The 25,188-nt window shown below is 39.5% G+C and overlaps 1 protein-coding gene across 15 annotated transcripts in view; it reads right to left on the bottom strand.

Moving 5' to 3' along the window:
- The window catches only part of CADPS (calcium dependent secretion activator), a 610,020-nt gene that overhangs the window by 324,889 nt on the left and 259,943 nt on the right, over positions 1-25,188 (bottom strand). For all 15 annotated transcript variants that reach the window (XM_089682020.1, XM_089682023.1, XM_089682021.1 and 12 more), the window contains exons 4-5: positions 1,971-2,051; positions 1,189-1,425 (exon numbers count right to left, since the gene is read on the bottom strand). In XM_089682020.1, coding sequence (XP_089538146.1) covers positions 1,189-1,425; positions 1,971-2,051 — 318 coding nt within the window. The remainder of the gene's footprint in view (positions 1-1,188; positions 1,426-1,970; positions 2,052-25,188) is intronic.

Genomic DNA, 25,188 nt, shown 5'->3' with positions numbered 1-25,188 from the left:
TTTGTTGGCAACCCAAAACTGACATTGTCAGGACTTGGGCTGAACCTGCAACCTCTGCTTTGTTTGGCTGAGTCTCTCCTTGCTGACCCACTTGGGCTGCTGGAAAGCATCCTGAACACTTCCTTGAATGGTCCTGCTTTGAACCTTGTTTCTCTTGAACTCTGAACCCGTTGCTCCTCTCATGAACTTCCTATTTTAGCCATGCCTTTGCACTTTCTGTTTGCCAGATTATTGTGTTCTCTCCAGCCAATATCTTGCTATTTCAATCCTGCTGCCTCTGTATCACCGATACCACTCATTACCGATCTTTGGCTTGTTCCTCGACTACACTTCTGCTTGATCCCAACCTGTAACCACTTGTTACCGACCTTTAGCTTGTTTACTGACTAACTTCATCTGACTGCTGGATCCCTGCCTGTCTCTTCTGTTACTAAACCCCGGCTTGTAGAAAACATCTCCACCATCAAGAGCCTTGGTAAACACCGGTTACTGCTTAGAATCTGCACCACGGGTGAGCCTGTGTCATCCACCAAGGTGACCTGTTTGCATACCTATCCTGCTGGTTGGTGGGAGCCCCTCTACTGGTGTCTGAGCCAGAATCGTGACCATGACAGCCAGAAAATGCTTCTAGGAATGTAGTTTGACCTGAACATTCCTATTTGACTGGGCCAACTACTATATACAGAAAATAATTTTAGTCAACTTTTAACAAAGATTATCTCATAGCATCTCAGTAGTGAACTTTATCAAATTACAGTGCTCTCAAGCTGGCCTGTTAGCTATGTCTACATGTTAAACCATCAACAAATGCTTGGATTTGAGGTCCATTGACTGCCTGGTTTTATAGACTATTGAGCACCTATGTAATGGTTGTTTTGGGTACAATGCTTATCTGAAAGATGCAGCTGTGTCTGAGGTGCCACAGTCCTCCTGTGTTTCGGACTGGATTATGTTAAAATAGTAATACATTCCTATAAGAGAATTTCAAGAAAAAGAACAGAACTGCAAAAGAACTATGCAAGTCACTGTTTTGAGAACGGCAGCTTGGGAAGATGTTTTTATGCTGCATTGTTGACCTGTGAATCTCAATCTGCTGTTATTATTACAACAGTCTGGCACAACACTGATCATTAGTCCATTTTTAATCATGTTAATGGACTGCGCACACAGCCAGACTTTAGCACTTACCTCTAAGCTGAAAGAAAGGACCACATCGGACTTGGAAAGCTGGTTTTCATTCTCTTCCCCCATGTCAATGATGGATGTGTTGTGGCTGCGTTTCAGCTTCTGGAGCTTGAATTCAGAGCCGCCCTTTGACACTGGCATGCTCTCCAAATTTGCCATTAGCAGATTAACTGAAGATTTAAGCTCCTCAATGTACATGTTTTCCATTTCTTTAGAGACAAATTTCGGAAATTTGCGCTCCTGCAGGCAAAAAAGTCATGTAAGGTTACGTGTGATGAGACTAGGATACATTAAATACAAACAACCTTAGAGCAAATATACTCAAGTCAGATATACTCCAGATAGCTGTTTGCCTTCACTTTGAAAACATAATCTTTGATGCTAATATAAAGATTGTATGTGGTTTCCAGAGACCTCTAGATGCTGTAAGAACTTATGCATAAAGTATTGGTGCTTAGACTGAGCCCTGCCACAATCAAGTAAAATACTCCTTTTCTGGAAAAGATCTAGATAGCCATTGTTTGGTTTGCATTGATGCCAAGTCAAATGAAGAAAGATGAGGATTGGGAAGACCTCCAAGGAAGGTTTCCTGTCAATATATTAATTTCTACATATTTTCCAATGCTGGTGCTACCATCCTTCAGAATATAACTTCTAAAGGTACCTTAATGATGGCTGTTAGACACTTAACATAAATCTTTTATCACAGATTGTTACCAATTAAATATTGTGCCCAGTACATTCAACAGAGAAGTCGAAATATTAAAAAAAAAAAAAAAACTTACTCTTGCGATTTGATCTGCCATTTGTAGACGACCATCTAATTCACGTCTTATCTGGGCAGCCTGCTCATCTGGATTGTCCAACTGTGGAAAGAAAAAAAATAGTATCAGAAATTGAAAACCAGCTTTGCATTCTAGATTAGTGAGACATATTAGATCATGTATATCTTTGATTGGTTAAGATTGTTATGACATAACACAGAAAAAATATCCAATATATACTGTATTTGTTCACCAGGGGAATCTTAATTTTGTAGAGATGAGCGAGTTTTTTTAAAAACTGAATCGCAGTTTGTATGTGAAATTGAGTTAATCACAATCCTTGTACTTCCTATTATGACCCAACATTGATATTTTGGACATAGATACTGTAGATGCTGGTGAGTCCTCTAGTCTTATGAATTTCAATAGTGAGTTGTCTCCCCTGAAATTCCCAATTTAGCCCCTCCTCCTTTCACATTGATTCACTGTACATAATAACATATCAAACACTAAGGGGGTATATATATAAAATATATACCAAAAAATTAGCATTAGAGTTGTCATCTGCCAGGGTGACCTGCTTGCATACGTATCCTGCTGGTCGGTGGGAGCCTCTCTACTACTATAGCTACTGGTCTCTGAGCCTGCCCCCTGCTCGTGTCAGACATTTGTTTCAGTGATGTCACCGGGTGATCAGGTCACCCTATGACATCTTGGCTGGGGGTATCCAAGTGATGTCATGGGGGCATGGTCATTCTGTGACATCACTGGGCGATCCTGCGCCCATGTTTACCAATACTGGTGGGGTAGAAGCAGCTGTCATTCAGCGACTATCTCTCCGCAGAACTGGTTGTGTTTGGCGAGTGACTGGATTTTTCTTTTCATGCTGGTTGACGTTCATCGTGATTGATGCTGGATTTACATCAGGGGACATGTTTATTTAATTATTTTTTTAATAAAGGACTCCCCCTCCCACAAAGCAGCCCTCATATTGAGGGCATGTGGCCTGATAGAATTCAGGAGGGCCTGCTGGTCTACATGCTCAGATAAGGGTCTGGTATGTAATTTGGGGGAACCAACACCATTTTTTTTTTCATTTTGGCATGGGGATTTGTTCAAAATCTATACCAGACCCAAAGGGGACCCCTGCACTGTTTTTTAAAACATTTTTTAATGCCAGCAATTCTTTTGTTTACATTCCGATCACAGCGGGAATCACACTGACAGCAGATAAGTCATGGTTGTTAAGGATGTGGCGGCCATCTGCCCACTCCTTTACAACCAGCATGAAACTAATGAGTTTTGTTGTTTTGTTATAATTTATTTTGGATTTGTTGAAATGCAGTACTGTTGTTATTCAGAGATTTGGATACATCCAAATCTCCAAATAACGAAACTTTTGTCCGAATTTCAATTCGTAACAAAACAAATTGCACACATCTAGTTTGCATTATGGCCACTAGACAAAGCTGTGGATCATAGTAAATAAATACTTAATATCTATGATCCTCAGCGCATCTAGAGGCCATAACGTGGTGTTTTCTGAAACCTTGCTATTTTTTTGATTGAACAACATGCAACCTGAAGAGGAACTAGAAGGAAAACATTTGTCCCATTCACATAGAACAAAAGTACCAGTAGTTTCACTGGGCAAATAGCAATGCAAACATTTTTATATATATATTTCTGAGAGAGAGACCTTTTTTTTACCAACCATGAGAGGGGATGGTGTGGAAATTACATTGCTAAAGTCCCCGAAGATGAATCTAACCACCAGCATATATCCAAATCTGAAATGTTAATTTCTATTGGCTGGAAACTTTAAAAACTATTGCCCCACTTTTCCAAATTGTCTAAATCAGACTGATCCACATGTAGGTGCTTTGGTCCCCCCATGGGATGTCAAAGCTTTAAAACACCATCATGTCAGTATACAGTATAGGGAAGCATTAACAGTTCAATTTCATATGTGAAATTATTAGAAAACATATTTTTTTAAAGTAAAAGTCAACTTTCGCAATAAAACCCTCAAAACAAAAAAACAAAAACAAATGATGTCATTTATTGTTATTAAAATGTACAGTATCTTTCTATTTCAATATGTAGATGCTACAATTTTGTAAAACTGTTAAAAAATCCAATGCAATATGGCAACCTGGAAGTGTGCTGTACATGGCTTTCTGATAACTATATCCTGAGATACAGTACAAGTCAAGCAATTCCATTTTTGAAGTTATTATTATTATTATTATTACACAGTATTTATAAAGCGCCAATGGTTCGCTCAGCACTGTACATTACAAAGGGGGACAGAACATGTGACAGAACAATACCAATACAATGCAAACTATGAGGGGATCAAGGGCCCTGCTCCTTGGAGCTTACAATCTAGGAGGGAGGGGATGGTGGTACAGGAGGAGATAGCTGTGGGGGATGGAGTAGTAGGAAGAATGGAGGAGGTCGGCAGGTTAGCAGGGGGTGGGGTAGGCTTCCCTGAAGAGATGGGTTTTCAGGGTGCACCTAATGGAGAGGAGAGTAGGTGATAATCTGATGGGTTGGGGCAGGGAGTTCCAGAGGATGGGTGACACCCTGGAGAAGTCCTGGAGGCGGGCATGGGAGGAGGAGACGCTTCTTTTACACTTGCGGTTGGGGGATGGGGAAGGCACCCACTTGACCCGCATTTGTTACCGGCCCCCCTCAAGCTGCGAATGCAGATGGGGTGTGCTGAAAAAAAAAATCCCCCCATCATGTTTGGCGGGCAACAGTGATGCTGAATGCAACCTTCCAAGCCATAGGTCGGCATTTTGAGGGGTAAAACAGGCAACATATCGCCTACTGACTGCCTGTCAACTGCCTCTGAAAAGCAATCCTCCATGGTCTTGTAGGTCTTCTTGTCCTTTAATTGTTAAATATTTTATAAGTAAAGACAGACATATAGTAATCCAATACTCTATCCCAACGATAATAGTAGCATTTACTTGGGATGAAACCAAAGGTCACTGCATTATTATTTTTATTATAAATTATGACTTGCAAACATCTCTGATTATTTTATTGAAGTGCACTTTCTGGAAGATAAGCACACAGCTACAAGCTGTTCCTGCCATATAGTACAGTTTATTAAAGTCTGTTTGCAGCCATATTGGCTCTGGGTAAATTAATCCTTTTTTAATAGAGTAACATTTCAGTCCTATGGGGTTAGCCTCCAATTCCGTATCAGAAGAGTAAGGCAATCATTTCATCAGATGTTTAATCCTTATCACGGTTGTCTATCTCAGTCCTCAAGGGTCACTGGCTTGCCACTAATTTGGAAGGTTCCTAATTAATGGGCAATCAATCAATTAGTGCTTTAATGTATATCACTCAGCCAAAGTCCTTGGTGGTACTGCTCTGATCACAAGAAAACATCACTCTTCGTCATATCATAATCAATATTCATAAAACTCAATACATATAAATAAAAGCCTTCTGAACCTTATGCAATATGTATTTCATCCTCACCTTAAATATATATTTTTTTATAACAAGCATGCTAATATGCTTCTAGTATGGGCTTTTATATTTACATATACCTAGAGATGACACTGGAAATGAGGGAAAGTCTCTCCAAAGTGAATGAAATTCCCAACTTAGAGAGCTGTCACAGAACAGGTGTCCTCTATGGAAACTTTCCCTCTGGAAAAAAAAATCTGAATGTTGGATTTCCCTCAATTTTTGTCTTGTTGGCAATCATCAGTAGGAGGAATATAGAAGTGAAAATGTGCCAAAATCACCTGTGCTATTCACAGTGAATATGTACAATCCTATGATCAGATGCTGTCACCCTGAAGAATATTTAGCAAAAATCCAAAGGCAGGGTACAGCGTTCTGAAAACAATAGATAAAATAATATATAAACTACAATAATAAACACATGAATGGCAATTTTAAGTGTTATCATCATATCCAATGTATGCCCACTAACACCCTTCAATATAATGTTTATATATTAAGTGTGTTAGAAGGCATACATTGAACTTGATCATAATATTTAAACCATGATAATAAACACATGAATTACAATATTTAAGTGCTATGATCATGCCCAAGGTATCTGTGTGATCAAAAGTCCAAAATTTGTCATAGTGCTCTGTGCCGCTCCAACACCCATCAACGCTAGTACAACATCAGTGATTCATCTATATAGTCTCTTCCACTTATTTGCCTTCTAGTACCCTCTGAAACACGATCACCAACCTCACACCGCATTGACCAGAAAGAACTAACCCCTTGTGTTAACAAGTGAGTTAAAATGTGCCATGAGCCCAAGGTCCGGATGTGACCAATGCTCCAAACAATATTCCATCATGGTTCTTTACCTGACTTCAGTATCTCATACTTCAGCCCAACTATACATGGCAGGTACAAAGAGAAAAGGAAGAAAAGCCTCTTATCATGAAACACTGCTTTATTGGTTAAACTATAAAAAGACAATGCACTTACATTTAGAATAACAATAATTGCTTGTCAATCCGGAAGTACAGCTCTGTATCCTGCGTATGCTCCAAAGAGCAAAAACGACACCAACGAGAAGCCCCACATAACGAGTTTCATCATCAATGTGCAACGTCTTCAGGAGCAGATACCGTACCTCCGGCTTCCCCTCCACTCTCTATTCACCCAAATCTGCCATATTGTTACTGTCTAACTTTCAAACCACTTGAGAACTTATGGTAATCTCTAGTCTCTCTCTAAACATGAAATTGGGTAACTGGACCTATTAGAACCTGCTTATTTTTAGCCATGTACACTGTTATGCTATAAATTACTCAAGTACTACCTGAAACAATTGAGTACTGTCCGTGATACTTTTTTTATTTGCACTAACATACAATTTTGAGGACAAGCTTTCGGGGTATGTCCCCTTCTTCAAAGTCCAAGCAGTACTATTACAAATCACAAGTACAACCTGAATTTTGTAAGTTGTAAACAGTACCATTTTGTGCAAACATAGCAAACTGCGATCTGCAGCACAATACCGCCCTAACCTAAAGTACCCTATCACAAGGTAAACCATAATTAATGTTATAAACTATTTTGAAAACAGCAGATAAGTATGACTAGAAATATATAACAATAAAAACTAAAACGAATAAAAACTATGTATGGTGGAATAAATAAATAGTGCTAGTCAAAGTAATTATTAGAAACAAAACAATTAAGATCAATGTCTATATTCAATCCCTCAGGAGTCAATGTACCTAATTAATAGATCCACTGCGTCTCATTTTTTGATACTGCTTTTCTCATATCTGTACCCCTTCAAGGTTTCATTTATCAATCCCATTAAAGCTAGTACTCCAGATCCCTAGAGATGATGTGTTTGTGAAAACCTTTTATTTTATTTACATGTTCCCCTATTCTCACTCCTAATTTTTTCATTGTTCTACCCACATACTGGAGCATGGGCATTCTAGCAGGTAGTTAACGTGGGTAATATTGTAGGATATGACATTTTTAATTTTGTATTGCATCCCTGTAGTGTTGGATTGAAAGCGTATACTTTTCATTTTTCTATGATTAATCATTCTACAGGGGATACACCTACCACACCTGAAGAATCCTTTTGATCCAGGAAGGTAAGATTTTTTTCTTTGGGGATCAGTGTGAATATATCCAGCAGGGACAGAGACATTAACAAAATCTCGATAGGGGGTCTGGCACTTCCCTACTCTATCCAAAATGTAAAACATGTCTTTACATAAATATATACCCAGTGAAATGACTGACCTCAGGTGATACACAGAGATAAAACTAATGATCCTACATAAGTTGTACCCATTTATCTACTTCAGTATTTCGCCTACATCCATTCAAAGAGCAGAATTTGCACAGGATCTTTCAGCTCTGAAAAGCAGGGGGCCGGGAGCTGAAGTTACATCAGTGAGGAGAGCTCTGAGAACTGATTGGAGGGAAAGGATAACTCCTCTTCACACAGCACAAAGGAAGAGAGATGAGGCTGGCAATCACAGGATATGCCCTCCTCTGTCACCATTTTTCTGATGGTGTCAGGAAAATTTGTCAGAATTCTCATGCTTATAGCTGAGGAACAAGGCAGCAGACAGAAATGGCACTTAGTACTCTGGACTGAGACAAGCACACACTATAGAGGGATATTCTTTGTTCATATTTCATTTACAACCTCTTAAATGAAACAGTAATCTCAACATGCTGAGTCCCACTCTTATCTACCCACTATGGCCAGGTTACAGTCTCAGCTATGCCAGTAAATGTTAAAGTAGCATTTTTTTTTGTCTCCTCGTCATAGTTGATCCTTACTCTGTATATGTGGTTTCATAAAAGGAAATACTTTAGAAAAGGTCTTTTATAATACAATGATCTATTATTAGAAAATTGAATGCTCATGTTCCAAAGAGGGTTTGGCTTCTTTTTAGAAAAGTACACATATGGAGATTCTACAGAAGCACATATATGTGGTCAAAATTAGGGGGAGGCATAGTTTACATTTATTTTTAGTTTTAAAGGTTGGTATTTGGAGAAGCTTAATGAAAATACTTAAAATATCGAAATGGTCTTTAAGCAGAACTAAAGGCTTTTTTTTCATAGAGTAAGGGAGGGTTATAAACACTGTCATCTTCTTTTTTGCAATCTGTTTATCATTGGAGAGTATTTCCTTTACTCTCTGTCCCATAGCAAAAAGGAAGTAAGAGGAAATCCCTCCAAAGTCATCAGGAGTAGAGTGCCTGCAAGAAGATTTCACTGCTATTCCTGTTCTGCTAATGACCCAAAATGTGGGATTTTCTTTCACTTTCATTCTTGATGTCTACAGAAACAGGACAAATAAAGAGGGTGAATTTCTCCAATAGGGGCACAAACAGAAATAAGAACCAACAGGTGTTCTCATCCCTCTCCACTCTACCCAAAACTAAAAAAGTTTTGCCTTTAGTTAAACTTTAAAATGGAATTCCAGATGCACCCCAAAAATTAAATGTCAGCAGCTACAAATACTGTAGCTGCTGACTTTTAACATAAGCACACTTACCTGTACAGGGATCCAGCGATGTACTCACCCAAGACGATTCTTCAATCGCTTTGGGTGCAGGCGCTAGCACCTTAAGCAAGGGAAACTGTCAGTGAAGCCTTGTGGCTTCATGGACGGTTTTCTACTGCGCATGCACGAAGCACAACACGATTTCTGAATGGGTCCCAGTCTCCTGGGACCTGTAAAGTGTCCCAGAAAGCTTCGAGGAAGGAGGAGGGGTGAACTTCCAGCTTAGATCCCCGGAAAACCAGGTACCCGCTCCCCCCCAAAAAAGTGCTAAATATGGAAGTGGAGGGGGGGAGAATGCAGACAAGTGGAACTTCCCCTTTTCGGAGAAGTTCTGCTTTAAAAAGAACTTTGCATTATGAAACAAAAGAATATCATTTTAACTTTATTCATATCTGCACTAGAATTGCTAGTGGTACTATCTGGTTATTTAATGCACTCCTTGTGGAACAAGGTATTCTGGATTTGCCAAATTATAGAAGCCTCAGGCGACATAATATATTATTCCAGTCTTTTTTTTATTTTCCTCACAATCTTTTTTAGTCTCTTCATTAAAATTGAGCTTTCCTGAATACGTTTGATTCTGCACAGAAACAGACTTCCAAAACAGTTAATATCAGCACATTCCATTATTCACTTATCCACATATGGAGTTTCTATACAATGGTGGGTGGGACTGTCGAGTTTAGTTTATATACATCTACAGAATATATATATATATATAAAACTATCTGTACAGTATATTGAGTTTAGTGTGTGCGTATATATATATATATATATATATATATATTCAGAATAAACTTTTACTATGGGACACTATACTACAAAATATTCCCACAAATGCGGGCCATTGATTGCAAACAAGTTTGTTAATTTGTACACACAAAAAAAGTATTTTTCCTAACAAATTCATTCAAAGCCATGTTGCAAAAATGAATACCCAATGAAAGTTTTAGGAGCAATTCTAAATTTTAGACAACAAATTCTTAATTACCAAGAATTCAATACAGGTAAATCTAATTATTCATTAAACAGGTGTCCAGCAGACAGCTGATTATAAAAGGGCGTTATTTAACAAAGAAAACCCCTTCCCATGTCATGCTGTCAGCAATAGCACTACATGAAAGAGAAATGTCACATGGCCTGAGAAAGAAAATAATTTCTTTACACAAGAAAGGTGAAGGCTACAAGAGGATCAGCAAAGCTTTACGTATCGGTCAGAATACTGTAGCAAAAGTTATACAAAACTTTATCAAAGATGGAACTGCAGTCATCTCACAGAGACGTCCAAGCTGTCCACGGAAGTTAACACCTCAACAGGAGCACTTTCTGATGAGAAGGGTTGAAGAAAATCGCCATGCAAGTTCACTGCAGTTAGCTAAAGAAGTAGAAAGCCAAACTGGGGTGATTGTTTCCCATGACACAATACGGTATACACTGCAGAGGAATGGTATGTGTGGGTGTCACCCATGAATGAAGCCTCTCCTAAAGCTCATGCACAAAAAAGCCCACCTAGAATTTGCCAGGCCCATGATGAAAAAGAAGAAGACTACTGGGACTCTGCACTCTGGATTGATGAGACCCAGAGAAATGTTTTTGAAACTGATGACTTCTAAACTGTATGACGTTGCAAAGGTGAGGAGTACAAAGAAAAATCATGGTGCCTACAGTGAAACCTGGTGGTGGCAGTGTCCTTCTGTGGGGCTGCATGAGTGCTACTGGTGTTGGTGAGCTGCATTTCATTGATGGAATCATGAGTTCACAGATGTACTGCTCTATATTGAAAGAGAAGATACTACCATCACTCTGTGCCCTTGGTCGTTGTGCACTTTTCCAACATGACAATGACCCAAAACACACATCCAAGACCACTGTTGCATTTCTGAAGAAGGACAGTGTGAAAGTGATTCAGGGGCCAAGTATGTCTCCTGATCTGAACCCAATTGAACACTTATGGGGAATTCTGAAGAGACAAATTGAGCATCACTCTCCATCCAGCATCCAGGCTCTAAAAGAGGTCGTTCTCGAATGGAAAAAGATTGATGTTGCAACATGTCGCCAACTTGTTCATTCCATGCCTAGAAGACTTGGTGCTGTCCTTACAAATCATGGAGGTCATACAGATTAGTGGAGTAGTTTTTGTTGTCGGGTGTATTCATTTTTGCATCAACTAATTTGAGTAAAACTGAAGATGTTATAATCTAAGTTATATTATTAACCTTACTTTCAGGTAATGAGCTAAACAAATGTTTTTTAAAACTCAGTTGTTTAAAAATGTTGTAAATTATTCTTGTGCTCATTGAGATATTGGTTAAAATCTTACTTTTCAAAAGTACATACATATATTTTTTATTTGTTTAGGTTTTATTTATTTGTTTTATTTGTCTAGGTTAGAGGGATATATATTGCTATCTGCTGTATTTAATGCTAATAAATGAAATTATCTTATCATGGACTTTGCTTTACGAACTAAAGAAAAATATATTAGCCATGACCAAATCCCATTTCAACTGAATACACTTAAATAAAAAAAAAGTTCTTAGTGCCACCAACTATTTGATGCATATCTTTTGAAATGGTGTATTCTAAAGTTGCCTTTTTTTCGTATTTCAGACTGCATTCAAAAACATCACTTCAATATAACATTCTCATCCCTGCATCCCAGAAGACTGTGCAGACATTGTAGGTTATGTAATATGACCAACAGACCAGGAATACTTGGGATATGCGCTATGTTATCTGCTCCGAATAGATGCATGAATTGGGCAAGACCAGGATCTCTTTATGAAAACATAACATGTTATAGTCTAATGTACTGTATACTGTATTGCAGGCCTTGAAATTTCCACTCACCTGCTCGCCAATGGCGAGTGGAAATTATGGTGGGGGCGAGTGTGCCCCCCAGGGCCGTCTTGCTGAGCAGGCTCAGAGCTCAGGCGAGATCTGTCATTGGCACTGGGAGCCGTCAGACTGCTCAATAGCTGAGCGCAGTGAAAGCAAAGCAGGGAGTGTGTGCTGTGCTCTCTGCCTCCCCCTAGAGTGCAGTACCCGGCTCTGTGCGTGAACAACAAAGTATTGCAACTTTTTATAGGGCTGTGGTGGCTTCAGGGGAGAGGAGAGAGCACTTAACAGAGTGCGTGCGTGTGTACATGTTTGTGTGTGTCTGTGTATGCATGTACATGTGTCTGTACATGTGTGTATCTGTACATGTGTCTGCGTGTATGTACATGTATGTGTGTGTACATGTGTCTGTTTGTGTGTATGTACATGTGTGTGTGTGTTTGTACATACATGTGCCTGTGTGTACATGTGTCTGTGTATGTATGCACATGTGTCTGTGTATGTATGTACATGTGTCTGTGTGTATGTACATGTGTCTGTGCGTGTGTATTTCTGTGTATGTACATGTATCTGTGTGTATGCGTGTCTGTACGTGCCTGTGTGTGTATACGTGTCTGTATGTGTGTGTGTGTGTACATGTCTCTGTGTGTGTACATGTTTCTGTGCCTCTGTTTGTGTGTGTTTCTTTGTGGCCAGTAACTCTTAAGGCCTGGCTAGTAACTCAGGACTTGAAATTTTAAGCCCTGCTGTATAGTATATTTTACTGAATACAGTATTGATTTGCATACAACAGATGAATCATTTAGTTGATTTCTACAGAATATGCTCACAATGTATGTTCAGCATTCGGTAATGACTGGTAGAGTCATTGCTGAATTCCAGTTCTTCTGAACTTAAGTTTTCCAGCTCAGATGTGTGTGATTTTGAGGAATCCCAAGGTATATGTCCCTCTTTCTGCACAAAAGCCCTGAGCTTTGCATTGTTTCTTCACAAAATCACTACAATATGCAGCATCTACAAGATAAGAGCCGTGCTGCTTCCACCGGCTTACGCCTAATAATGTTCTTAGTTTGCTTTGATACAAGGCTTCAAAAAGACCTTTAGCAACTAGAAGGAGTTTGATTTTGTTCTGTTTAACAAGAACAATATTTAAATATTCATAAACATCTTACCATAAATAATTAATCTAAAGGTCAGTGGGTGGTAGTAATTAATGCTTGGTGAAAAATTCAGGGACATCACATTAGAAAAGTGGCAACTATAAATCCATTATTTCAACACGCTTGGGAATAACATACAGACCCACATACCTGCCAGCTATCAGAGAGAGAACATTGTAAAATACTCATGAAAAAAGGAATACTGGGGAAAGAAAACTGTGCTAAAACCATACCCAGTCGGATTCTCTCTGTCATTATTCTACTGCAGAGTAGAAAATAAAAGCAAACACCTTAATAGCTGAAACAAGGAAAGGTATTCTTACATCTGGTTTTTATTTGCATGCTATACAAAAAGAAATGTAAGAGTATGGCAGGGTTTGGGTAGATCCAGCATGTTGTTTGAAGAATGTTCTAATTTTTCAAAGATTTTTAAGTGCCGGTAAATCTACATATATATATTTCCTGGCCAATCCCCAACCCAAAGTAAAGTGTAGTGTGCATGCTCGGAGTAAGTCCAGGGGTGTGGAAATTTTTTAAAAAACTACTTGTCCAGGGACTAAATCAGTGTCTCAGTCTACTTGTGCCTCATGACAATCTATTTGTCCTGATTAAAAAAAAAAAAGTACCATATTTTTCGCCGTATAAGACGCACCTGACCATAAGACGCACCTAAGTTTTAGAGGCAGAAAACAGGAAAAAACAAATTCTGAACTAATGGACTGCAGACACAGTACAGGAGATGACCAGAGACTGCGGACAGCACAGGGATGACCAGAGACTGCGGACAGCACAGGGATGACCGGAGACTGCGGACAGCACAGGGATGACCAGAGACTGCGGACAGCACAGGGATGACCAGAGACTGCGGACAGCACAGGGATGACCAGAGACTGCGGACAGTACAGATGACTGCTGACCTTTGGGGAGGTGGAGAGCGGGTACCTGAATTTGACAGGTACCCGCTCTTACTTCCGCAGAGTTTTTGATCTTACCTGTTCCTCGATCCAGCCGCGCGCTGTCTTCCCGGCTTCTGTAATGGCGCTCGGCATGACAGCCGGGTGCCCAGTGCGCATGAGTGAGAAGCACTTGCGCTTTGTGATTGGTCCGGCGGCTTCTGGGATCTGTCATGTGTCCCAGGTACCGCCTTACCATTCACAAAGCGCACCGCTTCTCGCGCATGTGCACTGGGCACCCGGCTGTCATGCCCAGTGCCCACACTACAGAAGCCGGAAGACAGCGCCCCGCTGGATAGAGGAACAGGTAAGGTCCCGCTGCAGAGCTGAGCGGTCGGCCCGGTATTCTGACACGGCCGCGGTGGAAATACCGGACCGGCCGCTCCATATTCGCCCCATAAAACGCACTGACATTTCCCCCCCAGTTTTGGGGAAGAAAAAGTGCGTCTTATACGGCGAAAAATACGGTAACCTAAATGTACTTAAATCTGCTTTAAGGAATGTCTAGGGCTTTTAAAAACAAATGGGGGCTTTATGGCGACTTAAATGTTGATTTAATATTTTTAACATTACACTGTTTATCTCCTCCTCCCCTCCCTGCCTGTCTCCAGCACCGCACCCAGGGACTAGCAGGGAGGAGAGAGACCTTACAATGTAATGAGCACCGACTGGGTGCTTCTCAGGAAAGGGGAGTGTTGGGCTTATCCTTTATCCCTTTTGCTGCCAGAGCCGTCTTTGCGTTTTTTTGCAAATGTTTAAAAAAGGCCTGAAGATTACACAAAATCCAAAACATTATATATTTTCTGAAATTAGAGACCCTAGAAAATAAAATAGTGGTAGTTCCAACTTTTTATGTCGCACGATATTATCACAAAGGTCTAGGAAACACAAAATGTCAGTAAAAAATACACTTAAGTTCATTTTAGGGCACAAAAAGCAATAAATTATGAATTTTTTTTGTAAAATATAAAAGATGAGGTTGCATCAAGCACATAGTTATCCAACATGTCCAACCTTCGATTTGCGCGCACTTGTGAAAGAGCAACAAACTTTAGTAACCCTATATTTTGTATAGGTGATGCTTTTAAAGCCCCTTCTAGGTCATCAGTTTAGTGTTACGGTGGGGATCTGGTGCTAGAATTATTGCTCTCATTCTGGCGTGTGCGGCGATATGTAACGTGTGTATCGCAATTGTTGTTTTCATGCGTAGACGGCCCAGCACGTGCTTTTATGCTTGTACATGAGTACATTTGTTTGTGTGTTTGTGTGTGTGTGTGTGGGGGGGGAGGGTATATGCTTCGGTGTAACTAAAATTTTTTCCCCCAAAACACTTTTTCCACTTAAACTTTTTTTTTATCACATAGGGGACAAAAAGTCCCCATGTGATGATTTTTCGTGACAGGTTCTCCTTTTTGAAACAGACTCTATGGGGTTTATTTACTAAAGCTGGAGAGTCCAAAATCAGACTCCCTTCTGCATAGAAACCAATCAGCTTCTAACCTCAGCTTGTTCAATGAAGCTTTGGCAATGAAACCTGGAAGCTGATTGGTTTCTATGCAGAAGTGAGTCTGATTTTGCACTCTCCAGCTTTAGTAAATAAACCCCTACATGTCTCCCCTATGCTCCACTGAATGTAATGCACAGAAAGGACAGTTGAAAATGTATTGGTGGCTACGAGCCACAATGTACATATCTAATACGCTGCATACACAAGTAACTTTCTGCCTAAATTAATCCTAAACAGTTTTTACAGGATCTGGTGTATCAGTAAAATGATGCCAACAAGATACAAAAACAAAAATCCCACCAGGATAGATGAAGAGTTATATTTTCTAACAAAATATGTTTAAAAAAGGCCTGACGATTACACAAAAGCCAAAACATTATATATTTTCTGAAATTAGAGACCCTAGAGAATAAAATAGTGGTAGTTCCAGCTTTTTATGTCACACGATATTATCACAAAGATGAGGTTGCATCAAGCAAATAGTTATCCAACATGTCCAACCTTCAATTTGCGTGCGCTTGTGAAAGAGCAACAAACTTTAGTAACCCTATATTTTGTATAGGTGACGCTTTTAAAGCCCCTTCTAGGTCATCAGTTTAGTGTTATGGTGGAGGTCTGGTGCTAGAATTATTGCTCTCATTCTGGCGTGTGCGGCGATATGTAACATGTGTATTGCAATCGTCGTTTTCATGCGTAGACGGCCCAGCATGTGCTTTTATGTTTGTACATGAGTACATTTGTGTGTGTGTGTGGGGGGGGGGGTCTATGGAGGGGGGGTATATGCTTCGGTGTAACTAAAAAAATTTTCCTGAAAAAAATTTTTTATACTTAACTTTTTTTTTATCACACAGGGGACAAAAAGTCCCCTATGTGAAAAAAAAAAAGTTAAGTATAAAAATTTTTTTTTTAGGAAAAAATTTTTGTTACACCGAAGCATATACCCCCCCTCCATAGACCCCCCCCCCCACACACACACACAAATGTACTCATGTACAAACATAGGTGACAGGTTCTCTTTTTTGAAACATCCAGAGTCTAAAAGACCCTACGTCTCCCCTATGCTCCACTGAATGTAATGCACTGAAAGGACAGTTGAAAATGTTTTGGTGGCTATGAGCAACAAACAATGTACATATCCAATACTCTGCGCACACAAGATCATAAGTAACATTCTGCCTAAATTAATCCTAAACAGTTTTTACAGGATCTGGTGTATCAGTAAAATGACGCCAACAAGATACAAAAACAAAAATCCCACCAGGATAGATGAAGAGTTATATTTTCCAACACAATTACAGGATATTGCTTATTTGTCATCTGTTATTGCAGTCTGAATTACTGTTATCACCTGTGACTTCCACACATAAGAGAGGGCGAAAAAGTTAAATAAAACCGTTTGCAGTTTATAATGAAAAAGTGACAGTTTATCACCGATAAAAGCGTTCTGTTGTCCTGGAAGCTGGAAAGAGATATATAATGACCCAGGCTGAACGGCTGTTTGGCCTGATTCCTCTCCTGATATCAGATGTTTTGTAAAGGGGAACTGAAGTCCCTGTTTCCAGATTAGGTGTTTGACTGGCGACTATTTATAGCTGCCTCTGCAGCTTGATGGTTGTAAGAGGCATTAACAGCAAACTGTGCACCAAGACTTGATGGAGATAGAGAATCAGCCTTGATTTATAAAGTGTTCTAGCCCTCTCGTGGCTGCTTGCAAACTTCTCCAGTCGTAGCACAGCAATAAAATGTTTGTAGACTGGTTCCCTGCACTTATGCAGGCCATAGATGGGTAGAAAATCGGCCGATTTATCGGCTGAAAAGAAAAATCGCCCGATCTTCACACCGTTAATGGGTTAATTGGTCAGCCGTTTTTATGGATTTTGGCACATTTTTTTAATCGGTAAAGTTGGAAAACAATCGGCTGATTTTGCCGATCGGCCGATTTTCGCGGCAATGATGAGCAAATCGGCCGATCTTTTTACCGATAAGAAATCTGCGCATGAGCCATGACCTGCAAGAAGAAGAAGAAAAAGAAGAAGAAGCAGAAGAAGAAGAAAAAGAAGAAGAAGAAAAAGAAGAAGCAGAAGAAGAAAAAGAAAAAGAAGAAGAAAAGAAGAAAAAGAAGAAGAGAAAAAGAAGAAGAAGCAGAAGAAGAAGAAAAAGTAAAAAGAAGAAAAAGAAGAAGTAGAAAAAGAAGAAGAAGAAGAAGAAGAAAAAGAAGAAAAAGAAGTAAAAAGAAGAAAAAGAAGAAGTAGAAAAAGAAGAAGAAGAAGAAGGAAAAGAAGAACAAGAAGAAAAAGAAGAAGAATTCCAGTCCGCTATTATATTTGACATGAAAACGTATTGCGGTTGCAACAATGTATCTATTTGTATCTGAATAAAACCATCTGTATCCAAAATGGATACAAATAGATACAATGTTGCAACCGCTATACTTTTTAATGTGAAATATAATAGCAGATCTCTCTGCAGGGACAGAAGGGACGAAAATCAGCCGATTTTTTTTTACCGTTGGTGGTAACGTCAGCCTATTAAATGACCAATTTTTTTTTTTTTTTTTTTTTAAAAACCTGAAGGTTTTCGACCCATCTTTGGCCTGTATTATGTTGCATTCACACTTGAGCGTTTTGTAGCTTGAAGCTCCAAAAACTTAAAAAATCAATTGTTTTCTATGGTGCCTGTTCAAATTTGATTGCACGAACAGGCACCATAGAGAACAATTGATTTTTAAGTTGGAGCATTTTTGGAGCTTCGAGTTTCAAGCTACAAAATGCTCAAGTGTGGATGCAGCCTAAGAGGTTACATTAAATTGGGGGATATGTGTTACATGTAGTTATTGACCTGCTTTTACATTGCTTTCCCTACTTTCCACATCTGCCTTTTGCCATTTTTCGCTATTGTTAGTCTTGCTGTAGAAAACGATACAACGCAGGGAAGCTACACAAAGAACAAACTATGGAAAGAAGAAAGTGACTGAAAAAGCAGAAATTATATTATAGAAGATCTGAAATGTGGAAGCTTTACAAAAAAGAGGCAAGCAAAGTACAAAGGACTAGTCACTAGTATTGCCTGTAGACTCCCTGAAGTTCACATACACTCACCGGCCTCTTTATTAGGTACACCTGTTCAATTGCTTGGCAACACGAATTGCTAATCAGCCAATCACATGGCAGCAACTCAATGCATTTAGACATCTAGACGTGGTGAAGACAACTTGCTGAAGTTCAAACCAAGCATCAGAATGCGGAAGAAAGGGGATTTAATTGACTTTGAATGTGGCATGGTTGTTGGTGCCAGACAGGCTGGTCTGAGTATTTCAAAAACTGCTGATCTACTGGGATTTTTACGCACAACCATCTCTAGGGTTTACAGAGAGTGGTCCAAAACAGAGAGCGGCAGTTGTGTGGATGAAAATGCATTGTTGATGTCAGAGGTCAGAGGGGAATGGACAGAGATGATAGAGGAACAGGGCTTTGCTTCCTCATGTCAGGGCTATCCACTGAGCTGGCCAGAACCGACTCTTGAGGGAGTCTATTCCACATTTTCACAGCTTTTACTGTGAAAAAACCTTTCCGTATTTGGAGATTAACTTTCTTTTCCTCCAGACGTAAACAGTGCCCCCTTGTCCTCTGTGATGACCTCATAACTCTACACCAAGTTCACTATGTGAACCACTGATGTATTTATACATGGAGATCATATCCCCCCTTAATCTCCTCTTCTCAAAAGAGAATAAATTCAGTTCCTCTAATCTTTCCTCATAGCTGATCTCCTCCATGCCTCTTATCAGTTTGGTTGCCCTTCTCTGTATTTTCTCCAGTTCCCCAATGTTCTTTTTGTGAATTGGTTCCCAAAACTGAACTGTATATTCCAGATGAGGTCTTACTAATGATTTGTACTGGGGTAATATGATATCTCTCTCTCTGGAGTCTATACCTCTTTTAATACAAGAGAGGATTTTGCTCGCTTTAAAAACCGCAGCTTGGCATTGCATGCCATTATTATCCTGTGATCTACCAGAACTCCCAGATCCTTCTCCACCATTGATTCCCCCAATTGTACCCCCCCTAGTATGTATGATGCATGCATATTCTTAGTTCCCAAGTGCAGAACCTTACATTTATCAACATTAAACCTCATTTGCCACATAGCTGCCCAATTAAACAAATCATTGAGGTCAGCTTGTAAATTGGAGACATGGACGTTATTCCACGGCATAGCTTGGTGTCATCTGCAAACACTGAAATGGTATTTTTAATCCCAGACCCTATATCGTTTATAAATATATTAAAAAGTAAGGGTCCCAACACTAAACCTTGGGGACACCACTGATGACCCCAGACCATGCAGAGTATGAATCATTAACCACTATTCTCTAAATACATCTTTCAGCCAGTTTTCTATCCATTTACATACGGATTTTTCCAAGACGGTAGACTTTACCTTACACATTAGCCATGAGTGGGGAACTGTGTCAAACACTTTTGCAAAATCCAAGTATACCACGTCCACCGCCACCCCTCTGTCCAAGTATAAAACGTCCACCACCACCCCTCTGTCCAAGTATACCACGTCCACTGCCACCCCTCTGTCCAAGGTTTTGTTTGTCAGACTTGTTTGACAACTTCTGTCTTTCATGAATCCATGCTGTCTGTTGCTTAAAATATTTTTTTCCAGCAAGAACTCATCTAGGTGGTCTTTTATTAAACTCTCCAGTATCTTCCCAACTATAGAAGTTAAACTAAATTTACTTGGTAAAGATTTTGACCCCTTTTTAAATATTGGCACCACATTGGCCTTACGCCAATCCAGTGGTACAGTCATTAGAGAGTCCCTAAAAATTAGAAACAATGGCTTTGAAATGACAGAGCTCAATTCTTTAAGGACCCGTGGGTGTATGCCATCTGGTCCAGGTGCTTTATTCACCTTTATTCTGTGTAAATATTTCTGGATCATATCAATTGTGAGTCAATGTGGATCATCTGGAGCTGTGTCAATACCATGGCCATTATGGACAAGAGCTCCCCCAGGCTGCTTTGTATATACAGAGCTGAAGAAGGTATTTAATACATTTGCCTTCTCTTTGTTCCCAGTAACCCACTCTAGTTTATTTTGTAAAGGGCCTACATGCTCGGACTGGACCTTTCTACTATTAATATATTTGAAGAATTTTTTTGGGCTTGGTCCTGCTATCTTTTGCAATCTGTAGTTAGTTTTCAATTTCTGCGGCCTTTATTTAATTTTTGCATATTCTGTTATATTCTTTGTAACGTTTAAACGATGATAGTGTCCCTTCATTTGTATATTTAATAAAAGCTCTTCTCTTATTATCTATAGCTTTTTTAGCTTTGGCTGTAAGCCACATAGGTTTAATTTTTATCCTTTTAAACTTGTTGCCCATGAGAATATATTTTGCAGTGTGTTCACATACAGTCTCCCATTTCTGTGTTGTGCTCATCGATGTCAATATTCCCTCCCAGTCTAAGTCTTGGAGAGCAGCTCTCAGCCTTGGAAAATTAGCTCTCTTAAAGTTGAGCGTTTTTATTTTTCCCGTATGTGCTTACCATTAGTCCAGTCAATGTCCGGGTAGTTGAAATCCCCAATTATTATCACTGTCCCAGCCCTTGCATTACTTTTGATCTGTGCAAGAAGCTGAGTCTTCAGCCCCTCATTAACACTGGGAGGCCTATAACAAACTCCAATGATTACCTTTGTGGTACGCACCCGCATATGCAGTTCCACCCATAATGCTTCAGCCATCAACTAGGTCCTCTTTCACATGCTCTGAGATCACTTCTCACATAGAGACAGACACCACCACCTTTCCTTTTTACCCTGTCTCTCCGAAAGAGAACATAGCGAAAATGGTATATCAGAAATGTAGGGGTGAGCTATAAAAGGAACCTCCTATTTTCTCCTAAATGGGTAAAGTCCAGGTTCACTTGAAGGGCAGGTTCAGACCAGAAATATTGTTGTGCATTTTCCTGTTTTGTCATTCAAATCAACCAAAAGTACAGTAAATCATTCACAAAATGCAATGTGGACCTGAGTTGAAGAAGTGCTTTCCTAAGTTATAAGGAACATAGAGAAATGTTAATTGTGTCTGAACAGTGCCCAAAAAAAAAAATCACCCTTTTTGTATTTCTCAAGAAAAAGTGCAGTGCACTTCCTGCTACGTGACTATGCCTAGGCACTTCAGTACCTATAGCTTCATAGCTGTATATCTGCAGTGTGAGATCTAACGCACTGCTGCCTTTGACTGATTGTCTCAGGAGATTTGGAGTGAGATTTGGTGATGTCACTACCATACTTCAAGTAAAACAGAGCCCTGCCTCTACCAAGATGGCCACCTTTACATATCCACAATTACTAAAGCTAATCTTAAATACAGCTAGTATTAGCACTGTATATTTTATACTATTTGCTAGGACACAGGTAGATCCTGCCACCTAGACTCCTAGGTTGCTAGCATGCAGGCAGTTCCTGCCATCTAGTGTTCTTCATTCCTAGGATGCAGGCAGCATATACTACCTGCTGTCCTTGGTTGCTAGGAAGCAGGTTGCCAGGTGCCACTGACTACACATTCTTGATATTTACACATCAGCTGGTAAGTAATAGGCTGCTTTAGCAATGCACACTGGTATGCATGTAAATATCAGCATAGCCATTTTTATGAGTACATCATTAAATATGGCCCACAAATACGGCTTTGCACATATTCTGTGTCCATTTGTTAACCATGCTGCACAGCAGTATTTTACACTGCCTGGCTCAGCTGTGTGAATGGCCACATACATAGATATACTGCTCAATAAATATTTGCAAAAAACTGGCATCTGTGTGCATTTGTGTGCAGCGTTTTTCATGCCTCTGTGAATGAGACCTAAAAGAAGAATAAAGAGCGGCATGGGCAAATATTAGGCGGTAACAACAAAAATAACCACTAAACACTAATAAAAATACATGTGAGAGAATATACTGTAATAATTAAAGATTAATCAAAAATATTAATCAAAAAAATTAAAAATAATAATCAAGATTTAATGAATAAAATGCACAAAAAATTAGACCACATCAACTCTCATAAATATTAGATCAGTGAACTGGTAAAAAGCTGCTAAGGACAAGCTAGTGTTTAGACCCCTAGGCTAGAAATAAAAACCCAACAGGAGTTCTTATCCTTCCCAACACCATCCAAAAAAATTTGGCTTGACTTTAATCTCTTGACATTGCACTGACACTCGGCATAAGGCTTGCATTTAATAGTGGATGATCAGTATTGTTTGGCACCAAAATGGCTGTATCACCGCCTGTATCTATATCTCACAATAAATAGTGCACAGAGGATTATTGAAAATTGCACCTGTTGCCCACAGTGACAAATAAAATTCCCAGAAAATAAAACGTGGATCCTAATTCCCCTCCCTCCTAGATTGTAAGCTCCAAGGAGCAGGGCCCTCGAACCCCTCGTGTATTGAATCGTAATATTACTGTACTGTCTCCCACCATAATGTAAAGCGCTGGGCAAACTGTCGGCGCTATATAAATCCTGTATAATAATAATAATAATAATAATTGGCTGTAGTTTGCAACAATCCAACTTTTGCTCTTGTTTTGACATATAACTCTTTGCCAGTTTTTTTCTTCAAGTTCACAAATCAGTCCCATTATTAAGCTGTTACATCTTCAATTTTTCTATAAATAACTCACACCCATAGTGAGTATGATATCGCAGCAATTACTGATCTAGTCACTGACTATGGCAGGAACATTACACAAAGGGTACATTACCTTATATATCAGCGTTAACACAAATCCTTAGTCAAACACATCCTCTACGGAGAAAGTAGAACTTCTAAATCATACACATGCATTCTAGGAATGAGCTGCTTCACACTAGATTTAAAAGCACAGTCCATCTTTTGTAAAACTTTAATAAATGCACCTATATTAATAAAATAAAAATGTGCATTTACTGCATCTTTGCTTCCAGACCTGCAGAGCCTTGCAACTGGGATCGCTGCACCATGGGTACAATGCACATGCCCTTACATTGTTACCCCCAGGCCCAGGTCCATACAGAAGTAGGGACATTATGTTATGGGGTTTGAGGATGGAGCTTCTGTTATGGGGCTTGAGGATGTAAAAAGAGGAGTACAAATGTGGTGACAGTACCAGAGGCGTCCCTAGGGTTGGTGTCACCCGGTGCGGTAACACTTGGGGGTTTATTTACTAAACCTGGTTGACTCAAAATCTTGTCCACTTCTGCATAAAAACCAATCAGCTTCCAGGTTTTATTGCTGAAGCTTATCTGAACATGCTGAGGTTAGAAGCTGATTGGCTACCATGCACAGGTGCCCAAGATTCTGAGTCAACCAGATTTAGTAAATAAACCCCTTGGTGTCACCCCTCCGACAATCCCCGCAAGATGGATCGGATTTGCGGATTGGAAAAAGTCTAAAAAAAAAACAAACTAATGCAGACACCACATCTAAGTATTGGTACGTAGTACCTGTAGTGATATGACGTTTAACAAATCATTGAAGTAAATGTAAGCCCAGCAGTCTAACTAATTATTTTTGAATGTCAAAGGGGTACATTTTTTTGCATGGAAATTTGTTGTTTTATATTGTAGGCCTGTAATATTCTTAGGAATAACTCACTTAAATCTGTCCAAACAAGAGTCTAGTAAACACCCCGGATATGGTCAATTTGAAACACAAAATCATAAATTATAATATAATAAATAATTATAAAAAATAATAATATAATAATAATAAATTTAATTCAATAATGTAATCAAACCAAAAACACTGAAACTTGAAATATACCGCCAAGTTCGCACATCACTGAGCTCAGTCCCAGAATCGTTTTCAGTGTCTGATGACGAATTTCCCCACAAATCATTATCACTCAATTCTGCAAGCGATTCTAATTTACTATCACTGTTCTCTAGCCGGTCTATAACCGATTTTGACCTAAAGGGACACTTTTTGGACGCCATGGACATTTCTCAGTTTCCAGGCAGAAAGAACGGTAAAAATGCAGGCAGGGCACAGGACAAAGCACTCGGGACAAAATGTATGTGAAATGGGTTGATACAGTAATGTAATCCTAACAGAGTACAGTGTATTATGTGTATGTCAAATTTTTACTTTTTTTAATCTCCCGCCGGTTCCACCCCCCGTACGTTCCGACGCTCGCAGGGAATGGAATCTGGAAGACGGATGCCAGCATTGGCTGGCGTACATGGCCGGACACTGCGGGAGGACCTTGCGGGATCGTGGGACAAGGTAAGGCTCGAGGGATCGCTGCAGTGTAATCCCGAGTGTTGCTGGGGTTTACCGCTTTTGGTACTGAAATTAAACCCGAGCTACACTTGGGATTACAGCCTGGAAGGTTAATATGTTAATGTAATTTCATTACTGTATTTAAAGTGGATTTAACCCAAAAGCAAACATTTATTATATTGCAGTGTACCAATTCTTAGATGTGATGGCTGCATTCATTTTCTTTTTTTAGGCTTTCGTTCTTCTATTTTCATGTGGTCATCCAGCTAGTGAGTCTGTTGTTTTTCAAGAGAAGAAGCTACCCAGCATGTATCAGTTACAGAGATGAGACAAACCATTTAACGCTAGCAGGGGTGCTTACAATGATCAGCTTTTATTTATGTAAAAACTTTATCTATGTAACTGCTTATAAAGTATTAGCTGGAATTTGGCCTCAATTTGTT

Source organism: Staurois parvus, unplaced genomic scaffold, assembly GCF_062004578.1.
Source record: "Staurois parvus isolate SC_StPar_1 unplaced genomic scaffold, SC_StPar_1.0 ptg000283l, whole genome shotgun sequence".
In the NCBI taxonomy this organism is placed as follows: domain Eukaryota; kingdom Metazoa; phylum Chordata; class Amphibia; order Anura; family Ranidae; genus Staurois; species Staurois parvus.
The sequence above is the reverse complement of the archived record's forward strand: the minus strand, read 5'-3'. Positions and strand labels throughout refer to the sequence as shown.